The 21,202-nt window shown below is 45.1% G+C and overlaps 3 protein-coding genes across 5 annotated transcripts; all 3 read left to right on the top strand.

The window, feature by feature from the left end:
- Window positions 1-5,702: 5,702 nt before the first annotated feature.
- Window positions 5,703-8,267, top strand: LOC123149207 (putative F-box only protein 9). Its single transcript, XM_044568797.1, has 3 exons — window positions 5,703-5,853; window positions 6,339-7,663; window positions 7,976-8,267. The coding sequence occupies exons 2-3, from the start codon at window positions 6,538-6,540 to the stop codon at window positions 7,999-8,001; spliced, it is 1,152 nt and encodes a 383-aa protein (XP_044424732.1). The 5' UTR covers window positions 5,703-5,853; window positions 6,339-6,537; the 3' UTR covers window positions 8,002-8,267.
- A 2,860-nt stretch (window positions 8,268-11,127) lies between these two features.
- LOC123149197 (probable E3 ubiquitin ligase SUD1) lies at window positions 11,128-16,366 on the top strand. Of its 2 annotated transcripts, XM_044568776.1 has the most exons (9): window positions 11,128-11,426; window positions 11,697-12,032; window positions 12,960-13,439; window positions 13,534-13,721; window positions 13,805-14,095; window positions 14,446-14,603; window positions 14,715-14,848; window positions 14,932-15,078; window positions 15,488-16,366. In XM_044568776.1, exons 1-9 carry the CDS (start codon window positions 11,220-11,222, stop codon window positions 15,956-15,958), a joined length of 2,412 nt encoding a protein of 803 aa, XP_044424711.1. In that variant the 5' UTR covers window positions 11,128-11,219; the 3' UTR covers window positions 15,959-16,366. The 2 variants fall into 2 exon arrangements, with proteins under 2 accessions (XP_044424711.1, XP_044424721.1); XM_044568786.1 differs by lacking the exon at window positions 11,697-12,032 and having other exon boundaries at window positions 11,137-11,426.
- Window positions 16,367-17,362: 996 nt separating this feature from the next.
- On the top strand, window positions 17,363-21,202 carry LOC123149190 (uncharacterized). Of its 2 annotated transcripts, none has more exons than XM_044568762.1 (5): window positions 17,363-17,633; window positions 18,019-18,293; window positions 19,216-20,338; window positions 20,498-20,543; window positions 20,630-21,202. In XM_044568762.1, exons 2-3 carry the CDS (start codon window positions 18,031-18,033, stop codon window positions 20,096-20,098), a joined length of 1,146 nt encoding a protein of 381 aa, XP_044424697.1. In that variant the 5' UTR covers window positions 17,363-17,633; window positions 18,019-18,030; the 3' UTR covers window positions 20,099-20,338; window positions 20,498-20,543; window positions 20,630-21,202. The 2 variants fall into 2 exon arrangements, with proteins under 2 accessions (XP_044424697.1, XP_044424687.1); XM_044568752.1 differs by having other exon boundaries at window positions 20,498-20,554; window positions 20,630-21,200.

Here is a 21,202-nt window from a genome sequence, read left to right as displayed (position 1 = left end):
ATACCACTTGTAGGACCTTGAGAAGAGGTGTCTAGAGGGGGGGTGATTAGACACTAAGTACCAAAGTTGCAGTTTTTAGCCTTTTTAAGTTTGAGTGGAGTTCACAAGTTTAACATTCACAACACATAGCAAGCAAGCATGCAAAGAGTATATGAGCAGCGGAAAGTAAAGGATGCAACTTGCAAGAATGTAAGGGGAAGGGTTATGGAGGATTCAAACGCAATTGGAGACACGGATGTTTTTGGCGTGGTTTCGATAGGTGGTGCTATCATACATCCACGTTGATGGAGACTTCAACCCACGAAGGGTAACAGTTGCGCGAGTCCACGGAGGGCTCCACCCAAGAAGGGTCCACGAAGAAGCAACCTTGTCTATCCCACCATGGCCGTCGCCCACGAAGGACTTGCCTCACTAGCAGAGATCTTCATGAAGTAGGCGATCTCCTTGCCCTTACAAACTCCTTGGTTAAACTCCACAATCTTGTCGGAGGCTCCCAAGTGACACCTAGCCAATCTAGGAGACACCACTCTCCAAGAAGTAACAGATGGTGCGTTGATGATGAACTCCTTGCTCTTGTGCTTCAAATGATAGTCTCCCCAACACTCAACTCTCTCTCATATGATTTGGATCTGGTGGAAAGAGGATTTGAGTGGAAAGCAACTTGGGGAAGGCTAGAGATCAAGATTCATATGGTAGGAATGGAATATCTTGGCCTCAACACATGAGTAGGTAGTTCTCTCTCAGAAATGGTAAGTTGGAAGTGTAGGTTTAGTCGGATGGCTCTCTCTACGAATGAAGAGGAGGTAGAGGGGTATATATAGCCTCCACACAAAATCTAACCGTTACACACAATTTTCCAAACTCGGTGGGACCGAATTGAGAAACTCGGTCGGACCAATTTAGCAAATTTAGTGACCGTTAGGATTTTCTGTGGGATCGAAATGCAACTCGGTAGGACCGATATGGTTAGGGTTAGGGCATAACGTAATCTCGGTGAGACCAATTACACAAACTCGGTAGGACCGATTTTGGTAATTAGCTAACCAGAGAGTTGGTCAGGCAAACTCGGTTGGACCGATTATCAAACTCGATGGGACCGATTTTGGTAATGAGTCAACCAGGAAGTTTGCATTGTAATCTCGGTAGTACCGATTGCTCAAACTCGGTGAGACCGATTTTGATAATGGGCATACACAGAGAGATTACAATCCCATCTGGTGAGATCGAGATCCCTATCGGTGAGACCGATTTGCCTAGGGTTTGTGGCAGTGGCTAAGACATCAAAACTCGGTGGCACCGGATAGAAAGAATCAGTGGGGCCGAGTTTGACTTTAGGTTTAGGACATATGTGGATGTGAGAAAGTGGTTGAGGGTTTTTGGAGCATATCACTAAGCACATGAAGTAAGAGGCTCATTAAGCAACACCTCATCCCTCCTTGATAGTATTGTCTTTTCCTATAGACTCAATGTGATCTTGGATCACTAAAATATAAAATGAAGAGTCTTGAGCTTGAAGCTTGAGCCAATCTTTTGTCCTTAGCATCTTGAAGGAGTTCCCACATCCTTTAGTCCATGCCACTCCAATGTTGAACTTATCTGAAATATACTAGATAAAAGTGTTAGTCCAACAAGAGATATGTTGACATTAATTACCAAAACCACCTAGGGATCACTTGTGCTTTCACAGACGCCGCAGCCGCTCCGTCTGCTCCGGCGTCTAGCAGCACAACCAGAGGCGGGAGGCAATACAGATACGGTCCACCTCTCAAGCCTCTAGAGAAGTTACCGTACGAGAGGACCGAGGAGGAAAACGATATGATTGTGCGGACCCACATGAAGGAGTTCTTTGAAGGGTTGAAAGCAAAGAGACATCCACCTCCAAAGGAGAAGGTAGATCCGGTGAAAGCAAAGCGCACTATCGATGCCCTGAGGAAACCACCAAAGTCTCCGCCGAGAACCAACTATCAGCGCATTACTTAACAGACATATCTCGAAGCCTAGCGGTTGGGAAGTACTGTCCGTGATAAAAGGTTAAAAGAACGAGCAGAGGGGAAAAAATTGCCCAGCTCGGCGAACAAGCACAGCAATCGTGCCCCCCGCTCAATGTGTCTAATGCTCCGGGGACGGTGGCCAGTTATGGGCTTATGGCAATCTTGCAGATTACCTGCCTGACGATCAACTTCCTGATTTTTTGGAGGTGGACGAACACAGATACGAGTACGGGAAGCCTCTCGTCAAAGATGAAAAATCTCTGACAACAATGATGCAAAGATTCCATAATTGGTACATGAAAACCTGCAGAGAGTTTGGGGGACGAATGCTTTGTATCTGAATATTAAAGAGGAGCACGACCTCGTTGCAACTGATCTGTTGACTGTTCCATTTGATGAGTTCTTCGTGTTCTTCAATCAAAAGGCCCTCGATAAACTAATGGCCTTTTGCTACTGTCTGTAAGTACTATTTCTGTCATTAAGTCTCTCTATATATAGCTTGGCTCTTTCATTGCATGTATTTATAATTAATTATCCTCAATATATTATGCAGATTGAAGATCGTTGAGTGCAAAAAACAAGAAATTTATGATATTGGGTTCATTAACACAAATATCATAGATGAATTTCTGGTTAAAAAGGACGTCAAAGAGGCCGAGGACAACTTGCTACGATCATTAATCAAAAATCAAAACAAAGATACCATACTCTTTCCTTACAATGGCAAGTGAGTGTTACTGTCGTGTGCATATTCGGTTTTCCTTATTACTCGAACGAGGTTATAGTAATGTAATTGATGAGTTATGCATGCGTGCGCAGGTACCACTATGTTCTTCTGGAGATTAAGCTTGAGCGGGGACTAGTAACCGTCTTAGACTCGAGACGGAAAGATCCCGAAACCTATGCGGACATGACTGAATTGCTCAACAAGTAAGTTCAATCGATCATTATCACACCATATCGACAACTTTTTGTTCATTTCCTGATATCTCAAGTAATAATAATTATTTTCTTTGTCTTGCAGGGTTTGGAAACAGTTCACCGCAAAAGCTCCGGGACTGCCGAAGGAGCTGCGATATATATACCCGAAAGTAAGTACTACTAGCTAGCTAGTTGCGCGCATCTCCGTTGATTCTATAGCTATACTTTCATCAATGCCATTTATAATGCTTCATTATCAGTTTGATTGACCTCTATTTCTCGTAAAGTGCTTGTGGCAGGAACAAGGGAATGATTTCTGTGGATACTACGTGTGCGAGTTCATCCACAACGCGACTTTGAAAAATAAGCGGGGCTACTCTAAAAGACAATATGAAGTGCGTAAGCAATAATATTCACAATTTCATTTTATTACACCATCATTTCTGTTGAGTTTCATTCATATATATATGTATTAATTAACCCCCTTCTTCAAATTAGACGTGGCAGATGCGGAATGAACTCCTAGAACCAGATCGCATGAAAGCAATTCAAGAGGAATTGGCGGGATTCTTTCTTGACCACGTCATCAATAAAGCCGGAGAATACCATGTGGAAGTTGATTTCAAATGCTAGGGGATTGTAATTAAGAGATCTTATACATATTGTACATGTATGTAGCCAGTAGCGTCGGATACATGATACGAAAACTTGTTGTTCGATCAATCTCTCGGAGAAGGAGAGGTCGATCGATCACTTCTCTCGGTATGCATGACGAACTTCTGTACTCAATGATTCTCTCGATCACTTATGTATATAGTACGTAGCGTCGACCAAGCACGGACATAAGAGAGGACACTTCTCCCTATTAATTAGCTAGCCAACACAATATATGAAACACCTAAATTAACCCTCAACCCCCCTCCTTTCAAAAAAAACCCAGCCACTGGAATGCTGACGCGTGGATGCCTTTTGGTCCCGGTTGGTGCCACCAACTGGGACCAAAGGCCCCCCTGCCTGGGCTTGGCGCACCGGCCACGTGGAGGGTCATCTGTCCCGGTTCGTGTTTGAACCGGGACTAAAGGGGGGAGGTATTAGTAACGACCCATTAGTCCCGGTTCATGAACCGGGACTAAAGGCCCTTACGAACCGGGACTATTAGTTGTTTTTCTACTAGTGAAGGAAGAAGAAGGGGAAATACACTTGTGTTCCTGTATATGTACCCTATATAGGGATTTATTTTAAATATTTTTATAAAACTTTTGACAAAAAACTAGAGTAACTTTTGCACTAGTATATAAATTTGCACGAAAAAAATAAAAGTTGACTTCACAACAAAAAAGACAAAATTTATTTGCTATTATAGGTGACTATTCACACTATTTTAGCCCAAACTTTGTCTTTTTTGAAAAGAAGTCCAAGGGAGATTTTCTTTTTGTGGATTTTTTCTCATGAGTACAATAAAAGGTCCAGTTTATTTCAAAAATATTTTCAGGAATTTCTGATTTTTTGTTGAATTGCTAATATTTTTTCATATGTCCCCATAGACCACAAATCCGCCTCCGAAGAAGAAGATACTTTTTTTAGAATAATAAGATACATAGGATTGAGAATCGGGCGTGGTGTGGGCTCGAGTGAACAGTAAATTTTCGAGAAAAATGAAAATAAAATCAAACAATTCTGGAATTTGTTTGTGGAAAACAATGACAAATGTTTTGAGTGCACACAAAATTTTATCATGGAACAACATTCGTGAAAGTCATGACAAAAATATAAAATCGATGCTCCAAAAGTGTTATTTTCTTTTTTAGGGGAACAAAAAGTGTTATTTTTAAAGCATTTTGGAGGTCTATTCTTTTTGCCCCGACTTCCATGAATATCATTTTTATAATGAAATTTTGCAGGTGCTCAAACATTTAAAAATTGCACCGCAAAAATATTTTGGAATTTAATGAATTTATTTTAGAAAAAAATAGATTTTACTGTTAAGCATTTTGGAGTGCTATTCCTTTTGCCACGACTACCATGAATATCATTATTGTAATGAAATTTCGCGGTTGCTCAAACATTTAAAAAGTTCACCGCCAAAAAAATTCAGAATTTTCTGAATTTATTTTAGAATATATTGGATTTTGTTGTTCATCATGAGCTCGGATGAGCTAGCGAGCAGAAGATGACTTTCATTGGGAATAATTTTTTATAGAATATAAGAATAAAAGGATACATATGACTGCAAATCTTTCTACCAACTTTTTAGGGGACTTCCTATCTACCGCATTCTGCGGCAGGATGTCGGGGCTGCGAGCCACGTAGCTAGCCACTACGGCTGATTCACGTTCATACTGAAAAGGCAATGTGGATACTTTAGAACTAGCCACATAGGCAGATTGGATTATTTTTCCTTTTTAAATCTTTTCTTGTAAATTCTGAATATATTTTTTAAAAAGTCCAAACGTTTTTGGAAAAACACACATGAGTTTCAAAAAACTATTAGCAACTTTTCGAATTTGTTACAAAATTGTAAAACAGGAACTATTTTGAAGTTGTGGACAAATTTTGGAAAACAGGAATTTTTGAAAAGTTTTGAAGCCGGGCCATCTCGGTCTTCAGGTCGCTCCCCTCTGTGCGAATCAGCGACAACTTTTTTTTAGATTAGTTTGAATTGCTTACCAGATATGCCACGTGGTACGAATCAGCGACGACTTGAAGCAACCAGCGTCCAATTATGATTCTGTTTTTAGCACGCCCAATTATGATTCTTTTCGGTCACCTCTTTCGAGTCCAGATGGGTCACGGCCCATGTCGTCCAAGCCCAGCAAGTCTTCAAGTACTCCCCAAGAGCCCTGCCTACGCCCCTCCCCTCCTCCAATTCCGCCGTCCCACCGCCGACTCCTACGCCGCCGGCGACCCACCCCTGGACCCAACCGCCCGTCCCGCCGACAAGGTCAGCTGCTCCCTCTCCTCCCTCCCAGATCCGGCTGCCCCGCCTTCCTCTGATGCATCAACTCTGATTTTTCGCATATGAAATTTGCGCCCGGATTAGAAATTTTCAGTTTACCTCCGATGCATCGACAACATGTATCCGAACTCAGATTTTTATGCTAGTTTATATCAATCCTATGTAGGACGTCGTGGATCTGCAAATCTTTTGTTGTTTCGCGTAACAACTGAACTCAAATAGCAGACGAACAAAGGCTGCTAGAAATACAGAGGCTTATCCTCACTGCAGCTTACTGATTCTCGTCCGGACAGCCGGCTTATGCACCCTAGGTTTTTGTTCTAGTTTTTCTGTTTCCCGAATCTGGTTCTAAGTGGGCATTGATCTGTAAATATGGGTTAAATGTCAGAACACATGTTTATTTGTTTCAATATAGGCCTTATATTTGTGAATTTGCTGCTAACAAATTTCAATGCTCTGTATACTGGCAGAGTTTGTTGATGCGCAGGTCAATTGTTCCCGACCTCTTGCCAGAATAATTGTAGCAGCATTTGAGAAGCAGAGGTCAAAGCGGTTGCGCATGTGTTTCTGAAGCAAACTGAAGTAAGTTGAGATACCGGGATGTATGATCGGAAGAATCAACAAACCTTGAAATATTACTACTGCTAGAACTGCTCTAAGATCAGGAAGATGATGGACCCTTCGGGGTTGTTCCCTGCCTCATCAAGCCAGCTGCCAGATGATCTGCTCATCGAGATATTCCTCTGCCTCCCAGCCCACCCCACCTGCCTGATTCGCACGTCCCTTGTCTGCAAGCGGTGGCACTGCCTCATCAAAAACCGCCAATTCGTCAGCCGCCTTCGCACACTTCATCAGAAACTCCCTGTGCTTTGCTTCTTCAGCAACTCCACTAGCATCCCCCGTTTTATCCCCACAGGGGACCCTCCTAATTGTGTCTCAACGGCGGTCTTCTCCCTACCTGACCCCTGCTGGCAGGTCCTTGGCTGCCGCCACAGCCTTGTCCTCCTCGTTGGCTCAACTTGGACTCAGCTCCAGGTATGGAACCCCATGACTGGCAACAGGCAATATGTACCGGCCACTCCGGATGCTGATCGGCGTTTTAATCATGGTATTGTTCCTGAGAGCCAAGCTACGGTGCTTTGTGCAGCTGGCCACAAGGACAGTGGTGACTGCCACTCTTGCCCTTTTCTCGTAGTGTGGGTATTCACTTGCACACGCTACGCCTATGCCTGTAGATACTCGTCAGAGAGTAGCAGCTGGCACCAGATGGTTTCTTCACCAACACCATCTGATATTGATTCAAGGCCTAGTGTCCTTGTTGGGAACATCTTGTACTGGCCGCTGAAGGCAAAATATATCCTTGCCTTTGAGTTGGATACGCGGAAGTTATACCATATTGAGTGTCCAGAAGATACACATAGTGTGTACAGAAGGAATGTCCACATCATGAAGGCAGAGGACGGTGGGCTAGGCCTTGCTGCCTTGACGGAGTTCAACCTGCGCCTATGGGCTCGGGAGACAGGTCCGGAGGGTGTTATGGAATGGGTGCTGCGCAGGAGCATTCAGTTGGATGCATTCCTTCCACCGAATGTGTCATCGGTGCCGTTGGTAAATAATCATTCTGCCAGTGGGCGTCCGGTCAGGATATTGGGTCTCATTGAGGACGATGATATGTTTTTTATGTGGACGAGAGAGGGTGTCTTTGCAGTGGAGCTCAAGTCAATGCGTTGCAACAAAGTTTTTGATGCTCAAGTCCCTGCAACTATCTTCCCCTACATTGGCTTTTATACCACAGGTGCCCATCTCTTGACACCGTATGCTTTTGCCTTCACTTTTGTTTCAATTCTCTGTCTCATCCGTGAATACTTCTTGCTGATTCAAGGAGATGAAACTTTAGCTTGCCTCCTTTTTTATGCTTAATTAGGAAAATTGTGCGCCTACATCCTATTTCTGTGCAAATTTTCTTGCATGTGGTATTTGTAGTGTGTCAATGTAAACTTATGTCTTATTTGTTCTCTCATGCACAGCCTATCCATTTCTTGATTGATTTCTGGTTTTCTTATGATCAGGCCAAGTTGAGCATTTTTTATTTCTCCTGTGTTTGCAGGTGATGATGTGGATGGTGGGCGGTGAAAATTGTCGACCCGGATGAGATGATATCTGCATTATGTACTGAATAATTTTAGACCAACCCGATGAAGCACAAACTTGTTTGTTATATGTAAGCTGTTGTTCTTACTACCAAGAAGGAAGTGTGTGTGTGTGTGTGTGTGTGTGTGTGTGTGTGTGTGTGTGTGTGTGTGTGTGTGTGTGAGGTGCTGAAGACTATCCTTTGTTGTAGTATTAAGACTATGAGGAAACTAATTATGAATAACGAAAATTCTCTTGAGAATGGTTTAGAAATTCTGTGCTTTAGTTTTTCATGCTTGAGGTTCACGGTCGCAAAAATGGCTGGCTCTCGGCTTGATCTCCATATAAGGAGAGCAGTATAAGAAGCTAGAAACGGTCTCGGCATTCTGAGGCTGCCTTGTCCAAGGTCCTCTGCGAGTGTGACTTGCCTCCTGCACGCATAGCTTCGCGAGCTAAATGAGTTTAAATTTAAGCTCGGTACAGAAGGAAACAAGAGCACCTCATAATGTGTTGTCATATACTACTCCCTCCGTTTGGAATTACTCGTCCAAAAAATAAATGTATCTTATATATATATATATATATAGATAGATAGATAGATAGATACATTCATTTCTTGAACGAGTAATTATAAACAGATCTATATATATATCTAGATACATTCATTTCTTGAACGAGTAATTCCAAACAGAGGGAGTACTATATATATCCTTAATGCAGACTGATGGCCTGTGGTGCGTCAAACGAGATCGGCCTTACAGAAGGAAGTGGCGCCATGATACAAGATGCAGTCTTTTGAGGTCGTCGACTAGCGTGCACTTCGTGCATACCATTGCGACCAGCTGTCATGCGAGGACAGGCAAGAATATTTGGTGCGAACCGATCGAGGAGGGAGGCGGCTTGATGTCGACCCGTCCTTCATCGTACAATTGACGACACCACTCTCTCCAGTATCACCTTATATAATCTACCAGGCAAACATGTGTTGTGTTGACTACTACTATTCTTTTTCGGGAATACGTCAAAGATGTACCATATTTTTATACGAGGTAGAAAACAATTACAAGAAGCTGCAGACAACGGTTGTAGAACACGCAACACACCCGAGCTAATCCGAAGAAAAGCCTCCGCACACACTACAAACACAACTGCCCTAAGCAGAGCATCAAAGCCGCGTCTCGACCAACACCAATCACCTCAAAGAGCAATAACTTCAACCGGACATCCCTTGTCGACGCACCGTCCACCCTTGAATGCCAAAAAGGAGATGACGAGTGGGTGGCGGGACTCGGTTGATCCCGAGAAAGCCACCGTCTTGGACTCATCGGCATTGACGAACATTGCGCCAAAGAGCCTCAACTCGAACCAACGGCACGCACCAGAGAACCGCATCACAAAGCCTTCAAGCCATGTCTCCACGCATGATGCTCCCAACCGAGGAACGACGCCGAAATGCCGCCATCGCCGGTCCAAGACGACCTAGGCTTTCGCCCGGGGACAACAATCCAAACAAGAAGGGGGAGATGCCGACACACCATAGCGATGCCTCCAAGGAGGAAAATGACACCCACAGGCGCCGTCGTCGCCAACACCGACCGAAGACGGGCAAGATTTTCATCTGTAACGTCGCCCACCTCCACCCATCGTGATGAATTGAGGCCAAGTTGGCTGTAATGGGTCACACCGCCGTCGCAGCAGCACTTCGCCATCATGCATGTAACATTGCAGAACACCGAAGCCCTGCACGGCCGAGGGCACGCACACCATCTTCCAACTCCCGCACGACCGGGGAAGAACATCTCCTGATCACCATCCAGCTCCACCAGGGCCAGGAGCAGCTGGCGCCGCAAGCAGTGGCTGGTCACGCCACGCTGGCGGACGACCATGCTTCGTCCACGGACCGCACGGAGCTCCCTGCTGCTTGCTGGCCTGGGCACACTAACCCAGATCCAAAACGCGTCGTCTCCTTCCCCTCCCACCGCAACACCTGCAGCACCACTCCGGCGTCGGTAAGGGTGGGACGCACGCCCCCGTCCACCGCAACATCCCCCGACCACCGCTTGCGCAGCCCTCCAGGCCGAGATCCGCCGCCTCCATGACTGGACGCGTCGCCTCCATCGACAGCCACCGGGCGCTCCCAGGCGAGCCGCCGCGCTCCAGCACCTCCACCCGTGGTCGTGCACCACCACACCACGCGCTCCTCGCCAGAGAGATCCCACCGCCCCGCCCGCATGACGCCGCTCCCCCGCGCGTGGGAGACCCGTCGGGGCTCGCAGATTCGCCCGCCGCCTTTGACGGATGGGTCAGCGCCAGTGGCGGCGGCGGCGGCTAGAGGAGCACAAGGAGGGGCGCTCGCGGGGCTAGGGTTGGCGCCTCCGGAACCGTCCGCGCGAGCAGCTCGGGAGGGAGGGGAAAGGGAGATGAGATTCTCTCTCTTTTTTAAAGAGAGTGTTAGCTATGTTCATGTAGTAGGGTAGAGCGAAGCTTAAGACATCCTTTCTTTTTTGATTCTTCCTATCATAGACAAGTCCCATGCACCCCTTCAAAAACTGTGTTAGATGCACCCACGTGATCATTGAGGTCTCCTCCTATAAAGAGCTTTTTGCCAACAGGTACAATCCTAACTAGCTCCTGTAGCTTGGCCGTCAGGAGGCCTTATGTTCCAGCTACCTAAGCCGAACCTACTAAGCTCAACCAGCTTCCTTACCCTTTGCACTCATCGAGTCAAATGCAAAGACCCTTTCTTATTTTTCACTACACATGTGTACCAATGTAGCTCGCCAAGGATGTTTCGACTCGGTCCTTGCTCACTTATTGTATTTATTCTAGGCCTTTCGGCGATGTGCATTCAGCGAGAGAAGATGTTCTTGTCGACTACGAAGTTGTCTGTGGCGAATTCGTCAATCCTAAGATACAGTCCTCTCAAAGGTGCTCATAGGGGCAGGGGTGAGTATAGTGTGTGAGTGTATACATGTATAAGCATTTAAATTTGTATTGTGTTAAGAAAAAGCAGGGAGAGCGAAGAAACAAATAAAACAGGGTCCAAGTGCAAAGTTTCCCGCCACGTCAGCCTCCGTGTACACGCCATGTCACAGTGCAGTGCTGAGTTGGACGAACGTTCCCCCGTCTTTCCGCGGCCGAGACATTCCTTTCCCCTCTCCCCCTCCTCCTAAACCCCCACTATCTCCACCATCTCTCTCTCTCCAAGCTCCACGGCACGGATGGGCGCCGCCGTGGCCGCTCTGCGGCGAACGGCGGCGGGCGAGGAGGCGGCGGCGGAGGAGGAGGAGCAGTGCCGCATCTGCCGGCACCCCGCCGACGCGGACCGCCCGCTGCGCCGCCCCTGCGGCTGCAAGGGCAGCATGCGCTTCGTCCACGACCACTGCCAGATCCGGTGGCTCAAAGCCCGCCGCCAATCCTTGTGCGAGGTACGTACAGCATCTCCATCTCCTCCCCCGCCTCCCCCGACGGATCATGCCCCGAATTTGGTCCGCCCCCTCGTCGCCTACCGCTGACTCCGGCGCCGGATCCGTCCCGCCGCCGTGCTCGCGCTCAGTTCCTGTCGCCGTTCCACTTTGACTCCGCCGCGAAATCTTCGCACGATGATGTGATTCTTTTGGGGGGCATCTGAAGAACATTTCATACTAGCATTTCCTAGGCCGTGCAGTGTCTGACGGTGCGCCCGATTCCTTGGTCAGGTGTGCGGGCACCAGATCTCCATCCGCCCCATCTACGCCGCACGCGCCCCGGCTCCAACCCCGGCCCCGGCGAGGCCCGTGTGCCTGCTCTTAGCGCTGCTCTACCTCGTCCTGACAGCTCTGGTCGCCTGGTCGCTCGCCGGCCTCTGTACATGGCGCCTCGCGCTCGCCAGGAGCCGTGACGAGGCGTTCCGTCTGCTCTCGATCCGCCTCTATGGCCCCGCCGCCCTTGCTCACCTCGCGCTCAAGGCGGAACACACGGTTCGTGCAAACTACGGGGCACGTCTGCGCCGCTGCCAAGATGTCACGCTGCGGGTCCTTCGGTTTTCCTTGTCGGTATATTTCTTCTTCTTGCTCTTCAACCAGTGTAGTACATCTGCTGGTACTTTATATTAGTATTATCGTTTTTATGCTATGGTGATGTGATCCTCCTACATTTTCCCCATACTAGTAAAGCACTAACTAATTCATGTGTTTGTGTTTTGTACTATTCCCTCCGTCCCATAATGTAAGACGTTTTTGCAAGCTAAACGTCTTACATTATGGGACGGAGTAGTAGCATTTAGCACATCATGGCTCCCCACATTGGTTTAACGGTCCAGGTTATGGCTAGAAATAGGAAAAAGTAACTGATATCCATATCGAGGAAATTTTTATGAGTGGTTCTACAAAACTATTGCAACTACAAATTAGATGATACTCATTTCCTTACTCTGTCTTCTGCCCTGCTATTGTGCCTTCTTTTAGTTAGCTAGTGCCAATAAATACATTGATCGGAGGACCGTTCCCAAATATAGGTGCAGAATTTTCCTTTAGTTTATTTTCTGACTGGGAAACTGTAGGGGAAGCCCCGACTGTAAATTGTACTACATATGTAAACAAATATAAGATGTTTTAGTGACTTGTGTACAGAGGGAGTATTAAACAAAGACAAACTGTACACGTATATACATGAGAATAAAAGGGAAGGGGCCTAAACAGGGGAGGGGAGTTTACCCAAGATATAAAAGGGCCGGCCCGCTCAGCAGAGTCTAACTTGTTCTGGTTATTGGTCCGGTTACACAACCAAAAGAGTCTTAACTTGTGCCTTTTGGTGCTTTATTCGCTGTGCTGATGCGGTACTTTTTAGGCTAATCCTAATCTGGCTTTATTTACAAGGTTTTGGCTTTGTTCCATGCTTCTGGAATGGATGTTTTACATTTTTTTTCTGCTTTTCTTTTTACATTTCTCCACAAAATTCTAACAGTATGCCTGTGTAATCAGGTGGTAAGGGGTGACATGGCTTTTGCCTGTATATTTGCATTTGCCCCTTTCACACTGGGAAGGTTAATCCTATTGTCCAGAGGTGAAGTCGACTCCTTTGCTTCAACATCTTCTATCCTGCTGACTGGATATGGACTTATCTTGTCACTTGGTGCAACTTTTGCTGCGCTTCATACTATTCATCAATACTTGAGGGGCGAGAGCATTTTCTTCGGAAGTCTGTTTGATGTATTCTTCAGCGGGGTTGTAAAGTTAATCACTGCTGCCAATATTTCTCTTAATCTGATAAGCACAGCTATAATATGCCCATTGCTGTTTGCCTGGTTACTTGATATCTGCACTTCTAAAATGTTTGATGCAACTATCTCTGAAAGGCTCAAACTTCTGTGTGCTTCATCTTATGTTTCTACTGCCCTTTATTGGCTTATTGGATGTGTCCTTCTGGATCTATGCTACACATTCTCTAGACTTCATTCTACGGTATTGATCACATTATATTTGTCGTCTCATCATTTTAATAGTGTATTCAATGCATGTTCAGGGTTATAACGAGTGATATTTTCTGTTTCACTAGATTTTGGGGCCAGCAGTTACCTTCCGTTTTGTCCACCATAATGAAAACATCCGTGAACCATTCTACAAATCTTATTTAAAGAAGCTTCCTGGTCTTTTTGTTGGCATCATCCTTATTGCCATGTTCATTGTTGTTCCTATTCAAATCGCCCGTCGGTTGGCACCCGAGAAGTTCCCAGTAAACATCACGTATGTATTCAGTTTTTGTTCCATATGATTTATTTGCCATTTTTTATGACTCAACACCTTATTTTAATGTCTGTGATCCATAGGTACTTAGTTTTTCCTACAAATGGTGCATCATTTTGGTTAGCACCACAAAACTATGCAGATTCACTTTGTGGTGTTCTTCTACTGAGGTTTCTCATTGGCCGAACACATGCGCTCATATGCCTTGAGTGGCTAGTGAAGGAAGCGATGCAGTATACATTTGGTGCTGAACAGGCTCTTGGCCTGTCAGTTTCAGTGTCTGTCTGGCCCAATGGAGCTTCTGGACACAATTTTGGGAGCAGTGTCTCACCAAAAGACAAGTATGATTACACTACTGAGGCTACAGATAAAAGGTAAACCCCTATATCTACTTTGGTTTCATTAATAAGATGGTCTAGTTATACTTTCTTCTAAGTTCAGTGTTCACTATTGGTTTATGACACTTGGGTTTTGGTGGTTACTGGATACACAGTAGCTTTAGTCTTTTGGCATGTGTCTCTTTGATTCCAATATGCGTCTTCTTCCAAATTATGGTTCCCATGACAGAAATCATTTTTTTTTCTAATCGCATAATTTGTCAGATGTACCTGTCTTCTCATTTATTATCTTAGTAATCAGTTAATTGAAGTTTTTGTAAACGAGATGTTGGCCTTGGAACTTTTTAGTAGGTACTTACCCTTGCATTTGTTTCTCATTGTACCAGGAGATTAGATGCACTCCGTATAATCCCACATGTGATGCTTGGATGGTTGACTGTTGTGGTATTCAATTCAGTGGTACTTATTTTAACAATCTCAGCTGGGCGTGCATTGTTATTTGCCATCCCTCAGCTGGCACTTAGAGGTGGACTGCATTCCAACGGTAATTATTAATTCATATTAGTAGATGATAATTGCAGTATTGGACTTCCTTTGTAAACAAAGTAAACATTTAAACCTTGCTTTGGCTTACTTGTGCAATATTTCCTGCTAGACCTGCTGGCTTTGGTTGCTGGATTTGGCATCATATCAGCTTTTATTGCCGCCTTTAGAGATTCATCTGCCTACATGACTTCTGGGACAAAACACTTTGTAGCTTTGAATCGCTGTATTATTGTGTTCTTATGGGTGAGCAGTTTACTTCAGGTGGTTTCCTTCTTCCTTTTTCTTTTATGATTATAGTAAAATAACTCAAAGCTGTCTGCTCTCAGTTTGTCATCATTCCCTTCCTGATCGGGCTGCTGGTTGATTTATTGCTAATATCACCATTCGCTGGGCCTGATGATGGTGTTCCAGCTCTAGACTTGTTCTACACTTGGTTCCTGGGGTGGCTATTGCTGAAAATCTGGGTAAAATGGGTGAGTTGAAACTTCCCTTGTCGCTCTGTGGCCTCTTTATAGCCTACATTATTATACAGTATGTACCAAACTTAACAATATTAGATATGGAATGATTTGCTAGAATGCACTAATCACAGTGCTAAAGTGAATTATGAAAGAAATCAGGAACGCACAAATTTTCATTTCTAGAGTTCACTTATCGTTGTTATGCCCCTTGTTAAACTCATATAGTCCACCTTTCCACTTGTCTCATATGCCAGTGCCACCCCAAGCACACACACAATTATCATTCTTTCTATTTGCCACTCTTCTGAGGTAGCCTGTAGCTGACTGCCAAATTATGCAAATTAGGTTATACGTAGTATTTAGGTCGAAAACAGGGAAACATTTATTTAACTGACCAGTCATCTACATGCATAACTTGAAGGTTCATTGGCCATTATCACCATTCCTGGCCTATCTAACCGACGAATCACGGGTCCCGAGGCTTACTCGAGCGAAGCTGGATTGGCCTCGTGGGGCGATGATGCCTCTGCCATGCTTCTTCCGAGATATTTTCGTGCCTGTCGCGACGAACCTCCTCGCCGCTCTGGGTGTTCCCTATGTGCTCGCCGGGGGCGTCTTTCCGAGTCTCAGTTACTCCGCCGCCGTGAACTCGACGGTGCGCCGCTTCGCGTGGCTGGGCTGCATCGGCCTCTGCGTGCTCTGCCATCTCGCCAAGCTGGTCTGGGTCTTGAAACCGCTCGACCGTCTCGCCAAGCTGTTCTGGGTGTTGAGTGCGCTCTGCTATCGCGCCAAGCTGTTCTGGGCCTTCTGCGTCGAAGAACTCCGTGATTCTGTCAGGGATGAGCGTGTAATCATCGGGCAGAGGTTGGAAGACGTCGCCGACGACGGCTGAAGACCAGGAACTCTGTTTCCAGTAGTTTGTAGGAACACGTACGTACGTACTATGGTACAGTTATATAGTAGCACGCGTATGATAGGAATATAGAGGAGTATATGCCACCTTATTGATATACAAGGGTTCAAAGGAGATGATATAAATATCCGGTGAAACTTGTAAATGCGACCATGCAAAAAAAAAAAAAAAACTTGTAAATGTGACGCGGTTTCCCATGCGGAAGCTACAGAGGGTTGTATCGATCTATTAGTTTGACAGTGTCGTTCCTGGGAGTTGCTTGTCTGTAATCCGTTGTCGAACTGAACTAATGTTTGTAAATCTCATGGTTTCACCCCTTTTTTCTGCCAATCGCTGGCTGGATTGTACAGGGTCAGGAGAAATGAGATGGTGTTTGGTTGGCCTGAACACGGCTCGCTTTAGTTTTTGCAATGCCTTCAGTTTCTCTTGAGGCTTTTCAGTAGCAGAAGATATGCTTTGTCACTGTCAAAACGCATACATAGATACATGTTGTTTCGGCAAAATGGCCTGCTTCAGCCAGTGAGCCTGAAATTCATCATATGTTCGGTCAAGTTTATTTTTTATGGCAACTTTAGTTGGCACACATGAAAAGTTCTGGCTAAAAATAAACTGCAGGCGGAATTGCCATGCTTACCAATTAAACTTGACAACCTTGTGCCAACTAAAGTTGCCATAGAAAACGTTTGATTTGCCATGGCAAAATCCGAACATTCTAGATTTATCAGGGTCCAATAATAATGACGCGGATTCTTCTTGGGCCAGCGACCTTAGGCAAGCAAGAGGGGTGGGTACAAAGAATTGGAATTTTGGCAAATCCTAAACGGCGCCTTAAGTGCATGTTTTGGCAATTCCTCTTTGTTTTGATTTTGTTTTAGGGTTTATTTCAGTTTCATTTTTTCTTAAAGGTCAATACCAAAGCCACTAATGTATTCTTTCCTAGAAAACTTCATTATTTTGATTTTTTTAGTTTCTATTTTATTTCTTCTTTATTGGTGATATCAATGCCACTAGTTCATTCCTTTTTAGGAAACTTATCTTTTTTTATTGAAAAATCACTATTATATGCTTATTATTGCATTATATAAAAATGTCATTTTTTCTGTGTAAATAGTGTGCAATTTTTGAGTGCGGCATTTCAGTGCCCAGGCTCATCTGCACCCGGCCAAAAAAAATTTAAAAACAAATACTAGAAAAATTCAACAATTTCCAAAATGAAATATTCAGGGGGGAGAGATGTAGTCTGCTGCTTGTTTTTTAATACAAAAGAAATTACTGAACAGAAATCTTGTACCGGGCGGAGTGGGTCCAAGCCCGGCCCGTGAAGTTTTCCCCACGTATAGAGTTTCTCATGGACCCGGAGGTCAGCCCACTCAGACTGTCAAAGGGAGGCCCAAAGCTTGGCTTGACTGGGCGACCTAACACGCACGCGCCGCCGCCTGCTCGGCCGCCGTCCACTGCCCGTCGACGTTCCGGCCTCCCCCTCTCCAGGTCCTGTTTGCGAGTGCGCCCCCGGGCCCCAGGCTGCTGGTCTGCTGCCCTACCGTGCTGCCTGCCGGACGCCCCTCGCCGCCGCGCGCCTGCGCTCTTCCCTGCCGGCCTGCCGCCTGCCGCCTGCCGCCTCCCGCACTGGCTCCCCTAACTGGCGCCGTTCTTTGTAATTTCATTTACAGTTTCCTGTTTATTCATTCATATCTTGAACTCAAATTGATACTGTAGCGAATTACCACCAAATAGCATCAGAGTAGAACAGAGAATTCGCAGGGATTAGTTTGATTTCATTCATCAATGTACGATTATAATTTCTCGTGGGAAACAAATGTTATAGACACATGTGCTTAGTATGACATTACCGTGGCGCTAAAAATAAATATATTCTCTCTTTACTGTTTTTCATCTTATTTGCATCTTCTGAGTGGATTTATTTCTATTAGGCCATTTAGGGTTTCTTAGATGTGGGGAAATGTTAGTGCAACACCCATTATCTTGTGTCGAAGTAGATACCCAGATTTGTCTGACTAATTAACCCTCTGTGTAACCAGAGAATTTTCTACATGGGGAAGAAGCCGGGCAGCGCTGGCCCTTGCTCGGCATCCAGGCCCATGAACCAGGCCGTGTCGCTCCGCGAGGAGACCTCCGGAAAGACGCAGGCCGACAAGCCCTCCCTGCTGAGGGTCCAGCACCTGCAGCGGCTGGGGGCGTGGGCAAGCGGTGAGGCGGGAGTTGGCTCGATCGGAGCGCTGCTGGGCCGCCGCTTCGCCACGGACGCCGAGGCGGCCGGGATCCCCATTGATGCTTCCACCTTCCTTTGCCAGAGGTGAGAATTAGAGCTTACTGTGTGGCCTTAAAAATTCTGCATTCGTTTGTCTAGTTATTTGACCCTATCAATCTGACTATTATCTTTGCATTTTAACTTCTGTTATGATTTATCTGTGTTTCACATATGTAGCATACTAGCATTACATTGTTTTCAGACAAATGCTTGTGCTAGCAAAGTAGCATGTCTATATGAGCTTTCCAGAGCAATACACATGTTTTGTCTGTTAGGTTGACATGATGGTTGTATTGACCTGTTTCTGATAGTATTTTTTCACTTTTACATGGGAAGGTTATTGGTCGTCCATTTTGCAGGACCAACATTTCGCATGTTACATTGGTTCTTTACTGTAATGCACTTTAGCTGATTGTTCTGGATTTTTGTATTGTCAAAATGTGAGCTTACTAGCATAGAAGAACCGGAAATAAAAAACTGTGTTGATAATATTGTATGAGTATTCTGGCTTAGAGCAAATTACCGCATAGTTTGTCTGTCTTGCTTAACCTTTGAGATCTGTTTAAGTGCTATGTATGTATGCATGTATCAATTTATTTTTATGCGCCTTACAGTTTGTAGTAATGCTGATAAAAACTTTTGTGTGTGAGGAATATTTGGACTTATGTGTTTAGCTCACACTAGTTCATTTTCAGACTCCTTTCAGTTAGCAAGTTTGCAAAAAGGTCCTTCAGAATATATGAACTCACAACACTAGCACCAACTCTGTAAAGAACATCTCCAATCTACACTAAGTTTATCAGCGGCCAGGTTGAAGGGTCTACGATATTCTTCTACATTTATAGATTACGTACGTGGTTAATGCTGTTTGTTAGTTGTGCTGCATTTTATTTTCTATTTTTGTACCTGTGTCCATATCAATAAGCCTTATATGGACCTCTGAAGAAAGATTATTCAAATATTGCAGGTGTGAGTCAATCTTACAGCCAGGCTTCAACTGCACAATCCGCATAAAGAACAACAAAAAGAAAGCAAAGCGGCGCAAGAAGTCAAATCCTGGCCAAAACAGTGTTGTCTATGCATGCCATTTCTGTGGAGACCAAAACCTGATACGAGGTAGTGGAAAGGGTATCGTGAAGGGACTGTTATCATCAAGAAAGCCTGTTAGCACAATGTTGAAAGCAGAAAATGTGAACATGCCAACAGTAATAACTACTAAAAAGGGGATCGAGCATTCTGTGACAGCAGCCTCGCAACTGGAATCATCCAGGCTGAAAATATCCATTCTTGAAAAGGATAAACAAGGTAATGGGCCTAAATCTAATCTTCCTGAAGATTATAAAGTGGAGAAAGGGGCAGTTTTCTCAATGGTGGATCGTGGTCAGTTAGCGGCTGCACACAAAGACATCCTGCAGAAAATCGGAGTAGAAAGCACACATGATAAATGTGTGAATGGAATTGAGCCTGCGGCATCTAAAAATACTAGTGCATGTGAACATGATGTCACTTCTCAGGCAGAATTTCTAGCTGGGTCAAACTTTGTTACTCCTCAGAAGAACAAACTGGCGGAAGTGACTGCGCCTATAGCTTCAGCAGAAGCATTGAAGACAAGAAGTACACTGAACAACAAAGCGCAGAATTGTGGTTCAGCTGCTGGCAAGGCCCCTGGAAGTTATAGCAAGTCAGCTTCGAATACCAAATCTGCGCCAGGTGGTTCTACTCAGCCGGCTGGCAGTTCAAGGAAGCGGGCAAGAAAAGGGTGGACTACGCTGAAGCAGATTGCTGAGAAGGACGAGCTTGAGAGAAAAGAGAAGATGGATAACTTTGTAATCCCGTTCTTCATGCAGTAGGATATCTTTTACAGTTGGCCCCTGCCTGTTGTAAACGTTGGGCTGGAAGAACAGTTAGAGTTTTTGGTGATACTCTTTAGTTATGTACTTTTGCACCAATCATGTTGTGGAAATATAAAGTTGCGAAGGAGTTCAAAATTAAACCGAAGGCAGATACACTAGCAGTCAAGGGAATGAAAGTTGAGGCTTGGATATTCACCTGTGCGGTCGTGCTTGGCTCGAGCTGCCAAGCTGTGAAAGGTAAAGTCATATACTCTGTTCCGTTCTTGGCTGAAGGGTTAACAATCCGGAGTTTGTTCTCTGTATACAGGTTTTTGGGCCACAGTGCCACAATTTCTCCAGAGTTTGTTCTCTGTGTACATTTCGGTTGCTAATTGAGTATTCCATTATTTGTGTCAGATACCATCGCAGGGGCCATGCTATGGACTAGAGCCCACCACTCTCTGTTAGTACTTGGTAACATCTTCATACTCATATTTTTGGCCCTTCTTTAGCTGCTGTGGTACTAATCTATATAGCACCCATCTTCAGTTCTTGGGGCATCTCCTGCTTGAATCCTGTAGACTCGGCACCAACCCAATGCTCGTGTCTAAGCCGAGGGCGCCACGTGGAGCCTGCCGCCATGGGCTATCGTTATGCGATTAATTCACAGAGGCAAAGATACAACTTTCTTTGATCCATGATATTGTCGCTATGCCATGATTTGATGAGGATTCTTATTCTTTGATGGAATGATGCTGGAACTGCCGCTGCTATTGGCATGATCTAGCTTTGAGGTGCCCTGCTTTGTGTGTTGGCTTGATCTAGCTTCTGCCAGATAAAAAGATAACCGCATAATTTTGATCCAAATCTTGACGCTCTCAAGTCAAGAGGACAATTACACCGGCAGTGTGCTGCATTTAGTCGTGCCGTGCGTGTATCGTGCAGAACTCTAGGTTTAGAGAATTGATCCCAGCCGATCATTAAGTAGAGCAGACTTTACAAGTGCATCCTGTTAAAGTAAAGATAAGAAAGAATGTCAGCAGTGCCCACTGCTTTACAAGTGTTCATGCTTTGATTAGGATAAGAGAAAAATTCACTACAGGTCCATTTACTTGCATTGGC

This window comes from Triticum aestivum, chromosome 1B (genome assembly GCF_018294505.1).
Source record: "Triticum aestivum cultivar Chinese Spring chromosome 1B, IWGSC CS RefSeq v2.1, whole genome shotgun sequence".
NCBI lineage: Eukaryota > Viridiplantae > Streptophyta > Magnoliopsida > Poales > Poaceae > Triticum > Triticum aestivum.
This window is presented reverse-complemented; position numbering and strand designations above follow the sequence as displayed.